Source organism: Chrysochloris asiatica, unplaced genomic scaffold (genome assembly GCF_000296735.1).
Source record: "Chrysochloris asiatica unplaced genomic scaffold, ChrAsi1.0 scaffold00124, whole genome shotgun sequence".
In the NCBI taxonomy this organism is placed as follows: domain Eukaryota; kingdom Metazoa; phylum Chordata; class Mammalia; order Afrosoricida; family Chrysochloridae; genus Chrysochloris; species Chrysochloris asiatica.
The window spans coordinates 6977142-6998982 of NW_006408642.1; the positions used below are offsets into that span (position 1 = coordinate 6977142).

At 41.4% G+C, this 21841-nt stretch overlaps 1 protein-coding gene across 1 annotated transcript in view; it reads left to right on the forward strand.

Annotated features, from left to right (window-relative positions):
- SMARCC1 (SWI/SNF related, matrix associated, actin dependent regulator of chromatin, subfamily c, member 1) overlaps positions 1-21211 on the forward strand; it is a 207848-nt gene extending 186637 nt beyond the window's left edge. The window contains exons 27-28 of the mRNA XM_006868793.1: positions 18495-18671; positions 20127-21211. Coding sequence (XP_006868855.1) covers positions 18495-18671; positions 20127-20227 — 278 coding nt within the window. The 3' untranslated portion in view covers positions 20228-21211. The remainder of the gene's footprint in view (positions 1-18494; positions 18672-20126) is intronic.
- Positions 21212-21841: the final 630 nt, after the last annotated feature.

Genomic DNA, 21841 nt, shown 5'->3' on the forward strand with positions numbered 1-21841 from the left:
TAGAGGGATTCATTCAGTGATTTTTGTCACTCTGCTTCAAAGTACTGTATGTGAGATGCACCCACATTGTTCTAAGTGGTTAGAGATTATTAGCCTGCTCTCCCTCTGGGTGGATAACTGAATAGTTTCTAGGTTTTAATTACTAGGAAGCGTTAATACTGTTGTGAATATGCATGCGCACAGATCTTTTGGTAGACGTTATGTATACGTTTCGAGTATGTTATTTTTAGTAGAATTAGGTATATATCTAGGAGTGTGTCCATCTTTTTTCACAATTAGTGGATTCTGCCAAAAGTCTTCCAAACTGGTTATGCCTGGTTTATACTCCCTGTAGCAGTTTGAACCACAAGATCAGTGGTCCAAACTCTCCAGCCACTCCTTGGAAACCCTATACGGGTTGCTATGAGTCAAACCTGACTCGATGGCCCTTATCAACAACAGCAACAGTTAGTGAGAATTTCAGCAGCTCAAGATAATAATTTTTTTGTAATTGGCCCTGTTGTGGGGTTACTTTGAAATTCAGATATAAAATTAAATGTTGTTAAAAGTGTTGTTGTTGATTGTCACTGAATTGGTTTCAACTCAGAGCGACTCTGTATAGGGTTTCTGAGGCTTTAAATCTAAACAAAAACAGAAAACCTCATCCTTCTCCCATGGAGTGGGTGGCCGACTTGAACTGTGCACCTTGTGGTTCACAGTCCAGTGCTTATCTTATGGGTCCATGCACTCCCAAATAAAATGTAAGTTGTTAGTAAATTTAAGAATAATAATGAATTAAATTCCCTACTTAAAATTTGCCTTCATGATACCAGTTCAGGAAAAGCTCGTTCTAAAAGATGAGTCTAGTATACCATATTCTTCTTGTTGTTGTTAAGTGCCGTCGAGTCGGTTCCGACCCATAGCGACCCTGTACAGTGTTTCCGAGGATGTTAATCCTTATGGGAGTAGAAAGCCTCATCTTTCTCCCGCGGTGCGGCTGGTAGTTTCGAACTGCTGACCTTAAGGTTCGCAGCCCAATTCGTAACCACTATGCTACCAGAGCTCCTTATACCATATTCTAGAAGTCATATAAAAGGAGCACTTCACACTAGAACTGATGAGGTCATTTATATTGGATAAAAATGACTTTAGTATCCGAGTTCTCACAGGTGTAAGAACAGAAGGACCCCTGGTGGTACAGTAGTTAAGCATAATACTCAGTTGCTAACCAAAAAGTTGGGTTCCTGGTGTATTTCTGGGATAAAGCACTGGACCACAAGGTCAGTTTGAACCACAGGGTCAGCGGTTCAAACTCAACAGCCACTCCTTGGAAATCCTTTTTTGTAAGGTCGCTATGAGTCAGAACAGAATCAACAGCACTTAATAACAACCACCACCAAAAGGTCAGCAGTTTTAATCCCCTAGTCTGTTTGAGGGGACAAGTGGGACAGTCTGCTTCCTCAAAGATTTACAACTTTGGAAATCTTATGGGGCAGTTTTACTGTGTCCTATAGAGAATCTTTAAGGAGCTCTGGTAGCATAGCGGTTATGAATCGGGCTGTGAACCTCGCGGTCAGCAGTTTGAAACTACCAGCTCTTCCGTGGGAGAAAGGTGAGGCATTCTGCTCCGTAAAGATGTACAGCCTTGGAGACCCTGTACAGGGTCACTATGAGTCAGAACCGACTCCACGGCACAGCACAACAACATCATATAGGATCTTTATGAGTGGGAATTGGCTCAATGGTGTTGGACTTTAGAAGAGCAGAGCTGTGTTCAAGAAAAGTTAATAGGGGACACACAGCATTTACATTAGAACTGAGGATAATTATTTGACTCTGTTGGCTAGCATTTGGTTTGGGGCCTGAATTTAGAGTGTGTGAACAGGGAAGGGAATCAACCTCTGAAAGCTAGCAAGGATGGGAAAGTGGTAGGTAGAGAGGATCAAGACAAAACTATTACAATGTTCTCTAGCTTCGTAGAGTTTTTGTGTGTCATTATATAAGTAAGTGACATAATTATATATATAAGTGAAATCCTTTCTCAGCAAAATTGATTAGCAGTTTGTAGTAGACAGTCCATCAATACAGGAGCTCAGTGTCTTGTATGTTGTCATATAACAAAGTGGCTCATACAAATTGACACTTGTATATGTTACATTTAGTTTGCCCCTCTGCCTCTGCAATCTTGCCCCACTTCACAACTTTCTTTAAATGCTTAGAGTATACTGTCTGTGTGGCTCTCTCTCTTTTCCTCAGCTCTTATTTGGTCCCACTCCTACTTCATCCAGAAACTCAAACTTTTTGTAGGCGTCTCATTTTGTCTCTCTTTGAAGAAGTGTCCGTAATTTGTTTGTTGTACCAAACAAAAAGGCAAAAGAAGTCTGAGTAGGATATTTCTGGTTAAAGTTGTCAAGAGGAAACTGGTGGTTGGCCACATTAACTGTTAAACCCCCCTAGGTTTTTCTGATCTTTTATAAAACAGACACCACTGTATTTCATCCCTTTCCCTTTAGAACAGAAAATAGTGTGATTTCATCAAATGATTCCTAAATTAAACCCTTACTAGTTCTCCCTATGAAGTGGCCATTCCAGATAACAGAAGATGAATAATCATGGGTCACAATCAGTTCTTAAGCGCACATCAGGCATCATGTGAGGCTCAAGGGTATTTTCTCCACTCCTCCTCTCTTCCAAAGACAAAGGGAAACGAGGCCAAGTACCTTTCAATAATGAATGTGTTTCTTAAGACTCATGTTTACCCCTTAAAATTTCAGCACTTATATGTTGTTGGTGGTGCCATGAAGTCAATTCTGATTTATAGAGACCCTGTATAGGGTTTATTGGGAGTCCTGGTGTGGTGCTGGGTTAATGCGCCAGACTGCAAAGCCATTGAACTGCAAGGTTGGCAGTTCAAGCTCACCAACTGCTTCTTGGAAACCATATACAGGGTCGCTATGAGTCGGAACCGACTTGATGGCACTTCACAACACAACACACATAGGATTTATTACAAGGAGCCGCTGGTGTGTTTATATCACTGACCTTGCAATTCAAAGTGACCCTGAGATCGAGTGCTTATCCTACAGCACCACACCAGGACTCCACATTTACATGTATGTAAACCAATTTCATGGAACAATTACTAAAATTATCTTCAGTCTTCGTATCAGTTCCGACTCATAGCAATCCTGTACAGGGTTTCCGAGGTTGTAAATCTTTACGGGAGTGAAAGTCTCATCTTTCTCCCACGGAACAGCTGGTAGTTTCAAACTGCTTACCCTGAGGTTAGCAGCCCGATTCGTAACCACTACACTACCAGAGCTCCTTAGTCTTCATATTGGAGTACACCACACCTATTTCAACTCATTCTTAGTGATTCAGAATTGTTTTTGTGCTCTTGTTAAGTGCTGCTGATTCGGTTCCAACTATAGTGACCCGGTGTAGGATTTCCAAGAAGCAGTTGTTGAATTTGAACTGACCAACTTGATGCTGGAATCGACTTATGGATCGATCCCACAGTGGTGCACCAAGATTATCATTACAAATTTAATACTAACTTTTCCCTGAGTTCCTGTGTCTCTGCTTTTTAAGGACTTTTTTATCTTCCCTACACTTTGGATAGTGTCACTTCTGATACCTGCTCCACCTCCAACCCACCCCCATCCTACTTCACCTTCTAATTTGCTGAATCTGATCTAATGTTGAAAGCAAAGTTACCTCATGACAGCCTTACATGTTCTCTTGTACATAAAACAAATCTTAGCTTTTGGATTTTAATCAACTCTAGGTGGTCAAGTGTTTGAATGCACTGCTACCGTACCACATGAAGGCTGGCGTTAATTCCAATAAACATGCTAATATATTTAGGGAATGAGAAAGTGTGTCTACAGAACAAGGAAAATGTGTGCCTTGTTGGGAGTCCTGGTGTGGTGCTGTGGGTGAATGCTTTGGACTGCAAGGTCAGTTTGAACCTCAGGGTCGGTATTCAAGCTTATCAGCAGCTCCTTGGAAACCCTGTACAGGGTTGCTATGAGTCAGAACAGACTCAACAGCATTCAACAACAACAATAAATTTAGGAGTGAAAAAGTATATCTACAGAATAAGGAAAATGTTAACACTGGCTAGTTTGGTCTGTACAACCAGGTTTACTTTAAGATGGAAATTTTCCCCATTTTCTTTAGGTGTGACATATCTATGTCCTGCTGACACTGGTTTGGTTCTCATCGTCAGCCTGTTACTTTTTGTCTCAGCATTATTAGATTCCTGGCCAGTCTCAGGAAGGTTCCTCATGAGTGTTATATTCTCTCTCTGACATTTGCTGTAACCTTTGGAAAACCTTTGTGCCAGGGTTGTCAAGTTGTTATTAGTGCTTCTCATTGCCCAGTGGCTGTATGAGAAAGATCTCTCATTAGTTTATAAAGCCCTTGACTAATAGTTCATATATTTTTAATTGGCTGATTATAATCACAATTATTATAATTAGCATATTATAGCCTGCTTTAACTTTTATTGTTGGTGTTAGTGCCCTCCAGTTGGGTCCAACCCATAGTTACTATGTGTAGAGTTTTCAAGGAACAACTTGTGAGCTTGAACCACCGACCCTTTGGTTCAAACCAACTTTGCATTCCAGCGCATTAACCCATAGGAGATAACTTTTCTCAGTTCTTAAGAACTATAAGCTCCTAGTTAATTGATTGGTCTGCAGAAGAGACAGATCTAAAACTGTTTTAAAGCAATCCTGCTTTGCTAAAACTGGCACAGTCTGGCTTTTGGGGATGACTGCAGATAGAGTGTAACCTTATCCTTGGCTGCTCAAAATACTCAGGACTCACACAACCTCAGGGTCATGTATTTTACCAACAAACTGGACTAAGTAGGTTTTATGGGCTCAGTAAATCTGTAATTATAATTTTACTCTGAGGAAATAGTCGAATCTAAGGTTAGGGTTTTGGCATCTGTAAACATTGAATACCTGCTCTGTCCTGGACCACATGCAGTTACCATGAATACAAGGTCAAATAACAACATGGCCTGTTTCTCAGTTGAATGTGGAGGCAAGTAACCACTATGATACCATAAAATAAGGTTGATCCAGATGCTATGGGCATATAGACAGGAAGCACATTCACAGGTATTGAGGCTCAAAAAGAGATGCTGGGTCCATCAGAAGGAAGAACAGTACATATAAAATGGAAAGCCTGGTCATTCTCCAAATACTTCTTGAGCATTTATTCTGTGACAGGCATGGCAGTTGGTACTGAACAAGACTAACGAGATGTTCCCTGTCCTAAAGAGTTTATAGTCCATGTCAGAAAAAATTGGCAGAGCATAATCACCACTACACAGGAAAAAAGATATCTGCAAAGAGCCTCGGGAAAGTTTCGCAGTCAGTTGGAATTAAGAATGAGTAAGAATTTGCCAAGAAGTTAAGCAAATAATGTGTTGGTATTGTTACAAGTTCTTTGATTACATGTATCACCTTATTTTTTAATCTCCATTGAAACCCTCTGAATCAGGTGGGTTTTATTATTACTACTTTAAAAAAAAAGAGAACCATACAGCTCACAAGGGTTAGTAACTTGCCTTTGTAACACATGATGGCAGAACTAGGATTTGTACCCACAGGGTCTAGTCTGTAAATCTGTAAAGGAAGTGTGCTATAGGCAGAGAAAAATTTGTGCACAGGCATATTGTGTTTGGGGAACCCACTGAACAACAACCTAAAACACTGCTATAGAATAAATTCTGCCTCATAGTGACCCTATAGGAGAGAGAGTAGAACTGTACCCATAGGGCTCGTAATCTCTCAAGAAACAGACTGCCACATCTTTCTCCCCAAATGTATCTGGTAGATTCAAACCGCCCACCTTTTGGTTAACCACTGCACCACCAGGGCTCCTCGTGGGGAACCACTGGTCATGTAAGAACCTTGTATATCATGTAAAGACATTGAATTTTTCACTGATGGTGAACACTGTGGACAGATAGTTAGCCAAGGAAAACACAAATCAGATTTTCCATATATATAGTTCATTTTTGCTGCATTTGGAGCAAGCATTGAAGATGGAGGGAGAAGACAGTCGTTAATCAGATGACTGAGGTAGCCCAGGGGTGGACACTTGAAGGGCCTACAATAGCAAAAAATTGTTTACACTAAACAAATGTTGACAGCTGGCCCCAGAAAATTGCAGGGGAGCTTGGGCTGCTTTGCATAGTGATGTTTGGCAAATAATTCAGGGATTAGTGAAATTTAGAAGCTACAGTGTTGAAGACCTGAGTCAGCAATCTTTGTTTCTGTAAGAAAGGTGGGAAAAGGATACTTTAGGCATCAGCACAGGGTTGCACCAGGAATGCAGAAGTGGCCTGGATCTCTCTCTCTCTGAGAACCCTGAGGGTCGGGAATGTAACTTCTCCAGGAGATTTGGGATCATAAGAGTTTTTAAAGAAGTTAGTTGGAAAATGCCTTGGATTTACACCTGTGAAACTTGAGGTCCCAGAAAGACAAAGAAATTGCCCAGGGTCACATGCTGGCAAGGGCACACTTTGACATAGAACCCAGGTCTCCAGTCCCTGTGTCAGGTTGTTCCTTGACCACACCCTTGGGCCATGGTACCCATGACAACATGGAGGAAGCATGGCCTGGGTAGTGAGTGCTGCATCCTGAGATACTTGACTGCAGCATGGAAGACACTTCTGCATGCAGCAGGGTCTCCTTTTAGTAGAAAGTAGATAGGATTTCAGTGGCCTTGGCACATGATAGAGGAAATGACAGCCATCTAATATGTAAGTTTGCAGTGCAAGCTCTGCCCTGCCCTGGGCATTTTAGTAAATGAGGTGCTCGAATATTTCTGCCTCATGAATCTAACTAGAACAGCTTGCCGCAGTTGGTAAAATATTGGGTGTTCAAGGATATTTCAGCCTAGGCATCAGACATTCCACTTTCGCCTCCAGTTAGACCCACTTCCTCAGTCCTATCTTTGAGTAATAATATTAGGAAAAGGATTAAAACGAGTGTCATTTCTCAGCTCGTCCTCTGGTCTCACAACTCTCTGCTGAAAGGAGAAAGGGAATAGCCCAGCACAACAGCCAAGTTTTTAGTATCCATGCTGCCTGCAGCACTGTTTTCATCATGTGATAACAAGGCTGCTGTAGTGCTACTTTCCAGAGTACCAGGTTACTCTTAGAAAGAGAACAGTGACGGCCCAATCCTCAACAAAGAACATCTGTTAGGTGCCCCTGAGAAGCCCAGGCTTCCCTTCACAAAGCCCAGATTGTGTTATTTTTGTTCTCCTGGGGACACCATCAGAGGATGTGCTGTGGACAGTTAGAAATGGACTGGTGAAATATGCCCAGAATTTCACAGGTTCCCATTCCTAGATGCAGTTTCTTCTCCCACCTGCCACTCTTATCCCAGGAATAAAAAGAAAATCCTTAAGTACGTTCTGTTAGGCATAATAGGAATGACACTTTAATAAAAGATACAATAAACCTGAAAGAGTGTGAGGGATTTTTTTTCCACTAGGCTAAACCTAATTTTAGCAACTCTCCATTTTTTGGCTTCAGATGCCTGCTGTGTGGGGTTTTTTTGTTGAGGTTTTTTTTTTTTTTAAAGAAGCTTGTATGTAGGTCAGACTCCCACCATTTTATGCTTTGATACTGCTGTTTTGAAGCTATCTATCATCTCCCTGTTTACTGGGGAAGGAAATGCAGAAGTATTTTTTTTTTTGTTTATTGGTGTTTCTGTTTTAATGAAATACATACACACACCTCCTTCATTTTACTTGGCAACAGTTGTTCCTGTTTTTTCATATCCCACATCATCTACTCTCTTATGAGTAGCAAGAATTAATGGAAACACCTTGAAACGTTGTCTTTCATTTAAAGTGGTAAGGCCCATATGAGAGGACTTCAAATATTTGTGGAAGCTTGACTTATACTTATGGATGTAGTAGCTCAAAATACCAACTGAGAGGGAAGGAATTTTCACATCAAGCATCAATCCTATCCTCTCTATATACAGGGTTGACAGGGATGGGCAACTTAAGATTGGGTGCCTAAAATGGGGGGTTATAAAGGCACGAAGTGGCTGGCTTACAAGTTTTCAAGAGGGAGTTTAGTTTCAGAGTGTGCGGGGGAAGGTAGAATCCCACTGAATAGTATTCATCTTGTTTAGATGAGTCTAGTGAAAAGAGATGGGGATAAGATTCTTATGATTCAATAGTGAGTAATTGTTATCTTGACTAATTGCGACAGGGATGGGCAACTTGAACATTGGCTACCCAAAATGGGGTGACTACAAAGGCAAGAAGTGACTGGCTTACAAGCGTTCAAGAGGGAGCCTAGATCCAGAGGGCGCGGAGGAAGGTAGAATCTCCACTGAGTAGTATCCAATCTGTTTGGGCAGGGCTGATGAAAGGAGATGCAGATGGGTCTCTTTTGATACAATAGTGAATAATTGTTATAAGGACTAATTGTGAGGATTGGAAATGTAAAGGTAGACGTTTTGTAGCAAGGAGGGGTGTGATTAAGTTTGCAATCTAGGAGCGGAGGTCCCTGGGACCATCAAGAGAGAAGATTGGAGAGCGAGACCCTACCAGAGAAGCAGTGATGCCTGCCTGAGATGGAAGCAGAAATTATGATGTGGAGAGATGGAGCAGCTGGGAACTTTAGATCCAGAGAGGAGAGAGGGGCTGTGTGCTGACGGGCATGGGGGGTGGGGAGGTGCAGGCTTATAGGATATTCCCTTTGGTTGGTTGATGATGCATGGAGGGGATTGTAACCATGGCAATGAAACAATATACGATAGGATGAATGTAAAACTAACTAATGTTCTTCCATGTAAACTAGTGGATAATTCACAATAAAACATTTGTAAAAAACAACTGCAAAAGCAGAAGTTTTGTAACAAAAAGAGTGGAGTAGTTCATTTACATTTCAGGAACACAGAGGGCCCTAGGACCATCAAGGGAGAAGAGCATGAGCAGGATGTGAGACCCTATCCAGAGAAGTAGTGACACCAAAAATGGAGGATATGGAGAAATAAAGCAGCTAAGGACTATAGGTTCATGGAAAGAAAAAGCTTGTGTGCTGGTGGCCAGGTACTGGCGACCAGGAGGCAGACATGCAAAATGTGCCCTTTGGTTGTTTAAATGATTATATATTCCTTTTTCTATGTACATACCCTCCAAGAAAAACAAACAAAACAGAAGGAATAGACACGAAAATAATGTTGAGTGATTGATGATACACGGAGGAGATTGTAATCATTTCAATAAAACAATGAGTGTAAAACCATTGTTTTCCCTTGTAAACTATCAATCAATTTAGAATAAAACCTTAATAAAAAAAGTTTGTATGGAAGAATGCCATTTCATTTTTCCACACTTTTTTTTTATGTTTTATTGTGAATTATCTGTTTACATGGGAGAACATTAGTTTTACGTTCATCCTGTCATATATATAGTCGTTTCATTGCCATCCATGCATCATCAGCCAACCACAGTATACCCTGCAAGCTTGCCCTCTTCCCCCCTGATCATCAGCACACAGCCCCTCTCCCTCTCTGGATCTAAAGTCCCCATCCGCTCCATCTCTCCACGTCATCATCTCTGCCCCCATCTCTGGCATCACTGCTTCTCTGGGTAGGGTCCCGCTCTCTGCTCTTCTTCTTTGATGGTCCCAGGGACCTCCACTCCTAGACTGCAAAGTTAATCACTCCCCTCCTTGCTACAAAACATCTACCTTTACATTTCCAGCCCTCACAATCAGTCCTAATAACATTTTTCACTATTGTATCACAAGAAGAAGTCTATCTGCATTTCCTTTCATCAGTCCCACCTAGACAGACTGAATACTACTCAGTGGAGATTCTACCTTCCTCTACGCCCTCTGGTTCTAGGTTCCCTCTTGAAAGCTTGTAAGCCAGTCACTTCTTGCCTTTGTAGCCCCCCCATTTTGGGTAGTCAATGTTCAAGTTGCCCATCACTGTCTACTCTGTGTATAGAGGGGGGTGGGAATGATCTGTAAGGATTTGTTCCCTCTTTTGAGCTACTGCATTCATAGGTTTAGGTCAAGTTCATTAAATTGTATCAGATTACTCTTTGTTTTCCCTCTTCTTTCTTCTTCTAGTTGAGCTCTGATCATCCAGTCATTGAAGCCAGGTCAATTGGGTATTATCTGCAAGTGTGGGTGTTCTTGTGCATATGCCCTCTCTTCTTATCAGCTGAATGCTTCACTCTCCACTCTAGTCCTCTGTGGCTATGTCACTGACTCTGGCCCCAAGAGTCCCCAGGTCTTGCCACACTGCTGGCCAACCAGGTTTCCACCTGGGTTCACAGGAGTCTTTTGAACGTTGTAGGGCTTAGCCGCAGCTTCATTGCTGTTTTTCCCTCACTTCCTCTTATTGGTGATGAACGTGGTCACCAATCAGAGCATGTATTCCCGTTGAGTCTTAGTTTTGGAAGGGGGTTTGCTATGAGGGTATCCATAAACTTTTGAAGCCCCGTCCATACATCAAACACCAAATGAACCTCAAGGCTATTTAGATTTTTAAAGGATAGGGCTAACTTTATAAAAAATTAATTGTGTCTTCTCCATGTTGTTGTTTGTGCCGTGGAGTCAGTTCCGACTCATAGTGACCCTGTACAGAGTTTCCGAGGCTAAAAATCTTTATGGGAGCTGAAAGCCTCATCTTTTTCCCGTGGAACACCTGGTATTTTTGAACTGCTGACATTAAGGTTTGCAGCCCAATTCGTAACCACTATGCTACCAGAGCTCTCCTTAGTTTTCTCCCTAATCTGCTTAAATTTTACTCTATTTCAAATTTGAGTCTTAGAAATCACCTTTTCCGAAGAGAGAGATACTCCTTTGATGCCGGTTGATAAAGAGAATGGTCCTCAGGTTTTCTTTTTTTTTTTTCACTTTGGTCCATTACTTTTTTTTTTTTTTCTTTCCCTAAATTTAAGGTTTTTATTGTGGATTGAGTGAAAGTTTACAGGGCACATCATCAGTTTCACATTCAACAATTCATATAACTGGTTTCATTATATTGATTATAATCCCCTCCATATACCATCAGTTAAAAGTATTTCTCTCTATCCACTTTAGCTTTTTTTTAAAAAACACACAAACAAAAAAACCCACTCAGGCATATATAATAAATTACATCTCCAAAGGGCACATTCTGCAAGTCTGCTCCTGGCCACCAGTTCTTAGTCCTTCTCTTCTTAGTCCATGAATCTAGAGTCCTCAGCTGCTCCCCTTCTCAGCCAGGGTTTTCTTGATCCTTGTAAATGATTAAATAACGTCTTTGGAGCTTGCCTTCCTTGTCTTGAAACTGAACTTTTACATTCTCACATCTTCCTACCAACCTGAGATGACTTTTCAGGTTGTATGGCAGAATGGCGGTTCCTGAGTTGGCAGAATTCCCTGTTGTCTTCTCTATTTTCTGAAACCACTGCCCAGGGCGCATGAATGCTGTGAGTTGTGTAGCTAACAGGTAACCTGTAGGCAGTGCAGGAACAGCTCTCACTCTTGGAGGGGGCCATTGCTTTCCTGGGGGACATGTGTCTGTGAAAATCACGTAGGCAGAAGAAAATTACTTCTCTTCTAGTTTTTTGTTTGTTTTTTTAATGTTGACACTTCTTAGAGGGAAATATTATTTCATACCCTGAATACTCATATCCCAGTGGTTTTATGGTACTGTGTGTGACAGGGGGTAGAGGGAGGAACATGGTTTATTAGAAGGCTACAGAATATATAAGAGAAAGGAAAGGGTTTTTTTTCAGCTCTTGGATTTAATAGCCTTTACAAACCATAGGCTGCCCTGTCTCTGAGTGTTGCCATACAGATGTAGGGAAATCAGCTACCACCACTGAACAGGTAGCTTGAAGACAACATTGCCAGTCAAGCAGTGAGAGCCCCATGGACTCATCCCAGTTAATGATGGACAGATGTCACTCATGGGTCTAAGTCAGTCTGTGATTGATGTTCTTTGTGAGATGGCTCATTGCTTTCTGGAACACACACTCTTAACTGTTGGCTAGGAGAATTGTTTTTGTTAGTAACCAGAGTGACTGTTAATCAATTTGGTGGCAGCAAGGTTGCATCACTTAGTCTCTGGGCCCCAGCTAGAAGAAGACTAGACTTCTCTCCATCAAACCAAACTTTAATACGCAGGGAACACACTGGTTACAGAAAGTCCCTAGGGCCATAATTACATAGGTCAGATTCAGACCCTTTGATTTATTTACATGCTTTCTGAACTTGGATGAGTTACTCATTCTTGATATGTTTCCCTTACCTCTTCAGAAATAGCAACAGTGCCTAGTTTATAGTGGTGTTAATAGGGAATGAATGAGTTAACACTTGTAAACATCTTAAATAAAGTGCCTAGAACATAGTATTAGTTTCCTGAGACTGCAGTAAGAAATTACTACAAATTTCGAGGAAAAATTTCCTTGCTATTTTGGAGACCAGGAATCTGATATCCCTCTAGGGGCACTATAGGAGAATCTATTACATGACTCCTTTATCTTCTGGTGGCTGGTAGCACTCTGTGGCTTGTGAAGACATGTTTTATTCACTTTCACAACACTGTCTCCTGTCACTTCTCCCTGTGTCCGTAGAAGGACACTTGCATTGGAGTTAAGGCTCATCCAAATAATATAAGATCATCTCGTTTCAAGATCCCTAATTTAATTTTATCTGCAAAGAGTGTTTTTTCCAAATATAGTCACATTCATAGGTTCCAGTGTTTAGGACTTGAACCTGTCCTTTTGGGGGCTACCATTAAATTCAGTACAAGGTGCAGAAGCCTGACAAAATGTTCTTCCTTATTTACTCAAGGCCTCTGTCTAGGGTGAATTTGTTGGGTGCAGCCTGTTTTCATTGGTAGGCCTGTACTGTGTTTTCTGTTCTAGCACATGGCCTCTATGGCAGTGTTGGAAGTATCCAGATTAAAATTTGTAGGGCTGGGCTTACAAGTAGTCTTCCTACCTTTGATAGTTAAAAAAAAAAAAAAATGTTTCCAGCCACAGCTCCTGAAATACCATTAGAGAATCAGTAGTAGAGACATTGAGAGCAGGAAACAGCATCTTGTTTTTATTAGCAGCCTAGCGAGTGATCAAGAGATAGGAAGAGATACAGCTCCCAAAAGGGAACTGAGAGAATCCCTCTAATTGGCAGAATGCTGTTGAGACAGTTTTGCAGAGCCCTGGCCCTGGTTCTTAAAATAGTAAGACTCTATGTATTCCACTGCCCTCTTACATTTGACACTTTGATAGTTCTGTCTTCCCGTCCTCCTGTCTCTGAGAGTTTCCTCTACTATGGCAGGCAATCCTACATCTCCTTTTGCTGAAGCAAAAATAATCCTCCCCTGTCTTCTTTGCTTCATCCCCATTCTTCACTTCATACTCTACTCATATGCCAAACCTAGATTCTTTCTTCATCTTGGAACCTCTTCAGAAATTGCAGAGTACTGTCCTTAGTTCACCAGAACCTGTTGGACCTCCCCATCCTCCTCACAAGATCCCTACATCTGTACATAAGCTTTTTTTCTCTGCTGTGGGCCCTAACTCTGAAACTTGTTCTTGAGTGTAGAGAATTAAGCAACTGGAAGAAATGATGACATGTAAAAGCTGCACAGAAAATTTCAAAAGCAGTTCAAGAAGATAACATACCAAGCATTATAATGAAATGTGCATAGACCTAGCATTAGAAAACCGAAAGGGAAGAACGCAGTGTTTTCTCAAGCTGAAAGAACTGAAGAAAAAATTGAAGCCTAAACTTTGAGTATTGAAGGATCCTGTGGGTAAAATATTGAATGATGCTAGAAATGTCAAAAGAAGATAGAAGGAGTTACACAGAGTGTCTATACGAAAAAAAATGTTCATCCATTGCAAGAGGTACCATATGATCAAGAAAAATCAAACTAGTATTGAAGGAAAAAGTCCAAGCAGCACTAAAGGCATTGGTGAAAGACAAGTCTCAAGGAATTGATGAAATGCAAAGTTAAATCTTTCAACAAACTAATGCAACACTAGAGGCACTTTCTCATCTATGTCAAGAAATTTAGAAGACAGCAACAACCTGGCCAACTGATTGGAAAAGATCCATATTTGTGGGTAAAATTCTAGAGAAAGGTGACCCAGCGAAATACGGAAACGTTATCATTAATATCACATGCAAGTAAAATTTTGCTGAACATAATTCAAAAACAATTACAGCAGTCATCAACAGGAAACAGCCAGGTTCAGAAGAAGGATATTGTTGCTGATGTCAGATGGATCTTGACTGAAAGCAGAAAATGCCGGAAAGATGTTTACTTGTGCTTTATAGACTATACAAAGGCATTTGACTGTAAATCATCAATCATAACAAGCTGTTGATAGCATTATGAAAAATAGGTATTCCGGGACACTTAATTGTGCTCATGAGGAACTTGTACATAAACCAAGAGGCAATCATTAGAACATAACAAGGGGGTCCTGAATGGTTTAAAAATCCAAAAAGGTGTGTGCCAGGGTTGGATCTATTCACCAGATGTATTCAGTCTGTATGAAAACATCATAAATGGAGAAAAGATTGAAGTTGTCAAAGGCTTCAGTTTGTTTGAGTCCACAACCAGTGCTCATGGAATCAGTAATAAAGAATCAAAAGATTGCATCAGGCAAATCTGCTGCAAAAGACCTCTTTAAAGTGTTAAAGAGCAAAGATAGCAGTTTGAGGACTAATGTATATCTAACCCAAGTCATGGTATTTTCAGTGGCCTCATGTATATGTGAACGTTGGGCAATAAATAAAAACTATAGGAAAAGCAATGTATTTGAATTATGGTATTGGAATATTGAAAGTATCATGGACTTTCAAAAGAACAAATAAATCTGTCTCGGAAGAAGTCCAGCCAGAACTCTCTTTACAAGCCAGGATGGTGAGACTTCAGCTCTTGCACTTTGGACATGTTATCAGGAGAGTCTAGTCCCTAGAGGAGGACATCATACTTTGTAGAGTTGGAGGATCAGCAAAAAAAAAAAAAAAGAGGAAGCCTGAAACTCAGAGGGAACCCTTGAGCAGTCTAGTCTGCTCACTAGTGACCACCCTAGTCTTTCTGTGAGTGGAAGTGCAGCAAGGAAGACATGGGCTGAGTCTGGCCATGTTCCCATTGACACCCCTTTACCTTGAGTTAAAGATAAGAGAAAGAAGATGGGCTGACCTGAAGTTGAGAGAGATGTGTGAATTACAGAGCCCATAGGCACTGACCTAGCCACTAGGGACTATAGCTGAGAGTAGCCAACTCCCAAACGTGCACCTAGTACTCAATTGACCTAGCTTAGATGGCTAGATAACCAGAACTAGACCAGATGAAAATAAAGATACTTAATACTGGAGCACATGTAAATTGCTACAGTTTGATCAACTGGACCGTTGTTTATGGATACAGTTGCTCAAAATTCAACCAAAATGGAAGGATTCTTTGTATCAAGGACCAAGCTTGTTTTCTTAGTGCACTGGGTTAATGGGGATGGACAATTTAGACATTGGCTATCAAAATGGGGTGATATAAAGGCACCAAATGCTGGCTTACAAGCTTTCATGAGTGTGCTTAGTTTTTAGAATGAGCGGGCAATGTAGAATCCCCACTGAATAGTTTTCTTCTTTTCCAGATGTATCAGTTGATAGGATTTTATGATTCAATTGTGAATAATCATTAGGATTAATTGCAATTGTCACAACTGTAATTGTAAAAGATGTGTAATTAAAAGGGGGAAGTAGTAAATCTTTCATTTCAGGAGCAGAGGATTCTAGGACCATCAAGAGGGAAGAACATGTGTGGAGCTTGAGATCCTACGTAGCAAAGTGGTGACAGCAGAAAGGGTAGCACAGTCAATGGCATGGAGACACAGAGCAGCTGAGGACTCTAGCCTATGGACTGAGAAAGACTGCAGGCAGGAGACTGGCTTGCAAAATGTGCCCTTTGGACATTTAAATGAGTATATATTTTTGGTTATGTATGTGGTACTGTGGGTTAATGCATTGGACTGCAAAATTGGCTTGAAACTGCAAAGTTGGTGGTCCGAGCTCACCCACCGCTTTTCCAAAACTTCATATAGGGTAACTATGGGTCAGAACTACCTCAGCATTTAACAACAACATGTATACATCAAAATTTTTGTTTTGTTGATTTGCAAAAAATAAGATGTTAAAGGGAAGTCACAGGAAGGAAACAGGAAAATTTGTAGGAAGAAGAGAGTAATCATTGAGATGAAACAAAACACGTGATTGGTTGAAAGTTGATGATCTTGTCTGGTATCCTTCACTCGATTCACAATAAAAAATTTAAACATAAAGATTAAAGAGGAAGATCCTCAACGAGATGGACTGACACAATAACTTCAGACACAAGGCATTAGGACCAGGTAGTGTTTTGTTCTGTTACACATAGTGTCAGTGTGAGTTGGAACCAAGTCAGCAGATACTAGCAACAACAAGGCTCTGATGCCTTTGCATCCCTTCTCAGAGCTTTCCATCACACAGCAAATCAGGTCCAAGCTTCTCTTTATTTCTCCATAACATTTCACCAAGTCCCCTGTAGTCTTACCATTGCCACACCCACACCCACTCCCGGCTAATCTGGCCCCCTTTACCAGTTCCCTTTGAGCTGTCATTTCAGATTCATGGTGTCTTAGTGTATGTACTACCAACCTTTCCTCCGTTCATAATTGAGCACTTAGCCGTTCACTGCCTAGGGACTCCAGTGCACCGTTCTTTGCTTTGGAGTCGTATCAGACAGGCCCAGAATGGACTCACTCTCTGACTCTGTAACTTGTCCCTTTTTTCTTTCTTTAAACTTAAAGCCTGTTGCTCCTCTACCAAATGCAGATGATAATAGATGCTGCAGGTACCTCAGAGGGGTGTTGTAAGTATGAAAATACACTTAGAAAGCACTGAGCCAGTAAGTGCTTAATACGCAGTAGCTCTCAGGAATAACCAATGTGACAGTCATACTGTTTTCCAGTGGTTTAACTCGGGCTAGGCCTTGTACTTAAAATAGTCTGCTGTTATCTTATTCCTAATCCATCTCCTTCTCTTTATTTACATATCCCAAGTCTCAAATCACTCACAAGGTTTTTCTTGATTAACTAGAAAATAGCCATTTCCTGAGCTTACTCCTATGGTTTTCCTTTGGTGTACCTGCCATCCTTTATTTGACTTCATAGTGTAATTAACTTCATAGTATAATTATTTACATATCCAAAATCTCAAATCACTTGCAAGGTTTTTCTTGATTAACTAGAAGATAGCCATTTCCTTACTTTAAGTCCCTAGATGAAAAAAGTAGAGAAAAACGACACAGATTCCATTTGGTAGAGAGTATAATTTGCCCTTGCGTAAAAGAGCATCTACTTTTCTTTGTACCTTTTATACTTTTCTTACTTTGTAGCTCTTTAGAACCAAGTCCAGCACCTAACCATTAGGTGTAAGATTTAGTTAAATGTCTACCATCAGTTGGAATACTGCCACAAACTCGTTTGTTAATGTATTGTTGTCTACGACTGCCTTCATACTGCAAGTTGAGTAGTTGCAACAGAAACTGACCATATGGTCTGCAAAGCCTAAAATATTTACTATCTGACTGCATAAAATGTTTAGTGAACCATGTTCTAAAGAGGTATCTTACTGTTCTTTTCCTTAGGGTCTCATTCATTTCAAACTCTTATCGGAAGAGATGACAAAGATGTCTTCCTTTTTTTCTCTTTTTCCTCCCCTCTGGTTCTCCAGGGTCAGTGCTTCATGGTGGGGCTTAGATGAAGGAGATTTTTTGTGAACAGGTTTTGGGCATTTGTATTAAAATCCATATTTAAGGGTGATTTCACAGTAGTGACCAGTACCCTTCCAGACAAAACCTGTAGGTGAAATTCAACTGCTCCATTGTGGAGCTGTGGTCCTTGACCTGACTTGCTGTTAAATGTCCTTCTCTCCATTCCCTCTGGACTGTGTTTGGCATTGTGTATCCCCTGGAAGGCATTTACAATCCACTGTTCACCTGCACTAACTAGAATGGATGCTTTCTTTTGGAGAGGCTTTCTTTGTGATTGCGTCTTACGGCTATTGTGAAGGGCTATCATAATCACTGTGGTTATATACTCATATTTATAATTTACATTTTATATGTGTTTATCTTATTATTGTTGTGAAGTGCCATCAAATTGGTTCTGGTAGTTCTGAACCTCCAAGCTTGTGTTTTCCTACATTGCCACACTCATTCTTTCAACTAGCTACATATTTATACCAGTGTTAGAGTACTCAGTGATTCCACAGACCTGTCCCCATTAAGTGTCTTTACCCTCCCATTAAGAGAAAAGACGTTAGACCTAGTTTGTTACACATGATTGCTCTATTGATATTTCATATCCTTTGTAGGGTGAGGCATGTTTGTTTGCATTTCACCTGCTTGGGGATCCTTTTCTGATGCCCTTTCCTCATATACTTACAGTACTTTCACGTTTCTCCACAGGTCAGATACCGGGCCCAAGTTCCATGATGCCTGGGCAGCCCATGCCAGGCCGCATGATTCCCAGCGTTGCAGCCAACATCCATCCCTCTGGGGGTGGCCCTACACCTCCTGGTATGCCTCCAATGCCTGGAAACATCTTAGGACCACGGGTACCCCTCACAGCACCTAATGGCATGTGTAAGTAGCATGGTAAGGTGACACATTACCCTAGTCTGCCAGGGAGAAAGTCTATTTTCTGTACCTGACTTTGCTCTAACCCAGCCTCCTAACTTCCAGTAGTTTGGGAGGTAACTTGTGACAGTGAGCCACCGATACTGGTTTGTGGTCAGTGCTCTTCAGCATTCCTGATGAGCAGGTAACACAGGTGAAGAGGGCTAAGTACTAACATTCTGTCAGGCTGTGTGTCACAGCCTTCATTGCAGACACTCTTGAGTACTGAGGTATGTAGAGGTCAAAAAGACATTTCTCTCTCATTCCTGTTTTAGGCTGTTCATTTTGAATCTTGGTATATATATAGAGTTTCTGGTTGTTTTCCCTACAGGAGTCTTTTGTGAATACAAGAGTTCAAAAATAGTTGTTGGAAAGTAAAGTCTAGGAACTGGTAAGGGCAAGGACATCAAGTAAGTTCCTTTATAGCCATGGCTCTCCAGTACTTAGTGGGCCACCTTGAATGAGTTGTGTTCTCTCTTCAGGGCTCAGATTCCTGCACTGTAAGATGACATATGAGAGAATAGGAGTTTACTAGAAACTTTCTGAGTTTGGGATTGGGTGAATTGACCAGCGAGCAAGGCTGCACTTTATTTGCTTTGTATGTTTTCATTTCCGGCAAAATTCCAGCAGTTTTTTAAATCCTGGGTTAAATCATCTGTAGAGTTTCTGCATATACTAAAGCAGCTAAAGTGAAAATAGGAACCCAAGACACTCAGACTAATTGTTTCCTTTAGGACCTGACCTAGTTTTGACCAAAAAAATTGAAGGCCTGCAGTTTAGGAGCCTTGAGACCTCTTAGGAATGCCCAACTTGACACTAGCCTCAAATGAAGCACTCTCACCCTGGTGGAAACAGTTAATCATCAAGAAGTTGTTTTTGTGCCAATTATGTTAGACACTTAACATCAACAGGCTAGACACATGGTATCGTAGTGAGTTATATATGTGTTGGACTGTTAACTAAAAGGTCAGCAGTTCGAATCTGACAGCCATTCTGTGGGAGAGAGCCTTTTCTTTCTGCTCCCATAAGATTTACAGCCTTGAAAACTATATACCTGGTGGCTATGAGTCGGAACTGAACTCCACGGCTAGACACTGGGACAAAAAAGAAGACATAGAATTTGCCCAGGAAGGTGCTTTAGACTGAAGATAGAAAATTGGCAGAGAACCATTAAAATGAAATAAAATTATCTAATTGAATCCTGAAAAGGGTTGGGGTGAGGTAGGACTTGAAGAGGAATGGGGCACTCATACATTGTACCTCCTCAGCTGCTAGGGTTTGGGCATGCACCACGAGACCTGACCCATATAGACTGCAACACCAAAAGGCTTCTTGGAGTGTATTGGAAACTCTCTCTTGAGTCATTTTTCTCTGGATGGGCTATTTCAAACCATGACAAGTTTCTCTTGGATGTGTTTGCAGATCCCCCTCCACCACAGCAGCAGTTGCCGCCGCCACCACCAGCCACAGATGGGGTTCCTCCACCTCCTGCTCCAGGCCCACCAGCTTCTGCTGCTCCATAGCCTGGAAGATGAAGCGAATGGTCATGCCTAGCACCACCAGCTGGAGTGGGGATGACAAGACTTAATCCTCCTCAGCTCCTTTGGGTCACTTCAGGATTTTTCTTCTTGCAACCCCAAGCACGTATCCCTTGTCTCCCATGTCTCCCCATTCCTCTTTCCCTAAGCCCCCTCCATGTTCTTACACCTTTTGTGTCAGGCCCTCAGCCAGCTCTCAAGGAGAAGACTGTGGTGGCAGTGTTCCCTAATCATTCTAAAAGTAACTGGCATCTCCCCTGCCGGGTGGGGGTGAAAGTGGGAGGGTAGGTTGCCAGTCTATGTGGGTTCTGTCAACATTAGTATATCTTTATATGATTTTGCTCTTTTGCAGTATTTTCCTTTGTCTTTTGCTTCTTTTGACAATGCTTTTTCCAATCACCACCCCCTCCTCCCATTGTCATTATTGTTTTAAAAGAGAGCATCCTAATAGGAACCAAAAATAATGGTGATGGGCAGGGGAATAGTCACAGGGGACAAACTTTAAAGCATTATAAGTGACCTTATTTCTGCTTCACTGAGCTCAGAATGGTGCTAATGGTGAGGTCTCCTGAGACATTTGCCATGCTCAGATGCACCAAAATTATAAGAGATGGGGAAGGGGAGGCCCCACTGATTTAGTGCCCTTGTGAGGGTCTCCACCTTGCCTAGCAGAACATACTTCTGTAGCTAGTATATGACTGGGGAGAGCACAAACATTAGAACATATCCACTCCTTCCCCAGATCCATTGGTTCTGGTTTTCTATGCAGATGATTTGTTAGACTGGGGGTGGGTCTTTTGTTTTTCTGAGGGCATTGTGAACTTTGAAGGTTGTAAGTTGGGAAGGTATGCCTTAGTCCCCTAGACTAGCCAGGAAAGGTTTAGGTGAGTCTAGAGCAATGGCCACCCAATGAGTCTAGCCTGTTATTCACTGCTTTGTATGAATTTCCTTTTCTCCTGCTTTAAAAAAAAAAAAAAACTTCAAAAAGGGAAAAAAAAAAAAAAAAAAGTAGATAGTGCTAAACATTTTAGCGTATGGAACCTGGTTAGCATGGCTGGGAGTGCAAGTCCCCAAACTACCTCTTGCAATAGCCAGGGTGAGTGGAATTTAGTGGTGATGCGGTACTTTGTCAGGGCTAGGATTGGAGAAGTGGGGCAGGACCAGCAGCCTCTCGTATTTTCTCCTTTACCTTTCTGAGATCTCACATTCCATCTGTCACAGCATTGTCAAGATTGTAAGGAACCCAAGAGCTCACTGGGCAGTCAGAGCATCTTGTTTTGAGGTTGAAGTGCTCATGCTTAGGGGGAATGCCATTCCAGAGAAAAAGATTCAAACTGCCTTAATTTGAGTCCACTAGCCCTGCTGCTGAGTGACTCTCGAGTTCTTGGTTTTCTCATCTCACCCTTCCTTCCTCCCTCCCCACTCTTCTCCCATGGCGGGGGAAAGGGTGTTTTTGGTAGAACATGGTTTCCACAGCACCTGGCCTAGTCATTTCACATTCTCAAGTGGCAGTTTCATTTTACAGAATGCAAGATGGAACATCTTTTGGATGTCTTTTTTACATATTCTATAAAGCTTTATGGCAAAGGTTGTAGGGAA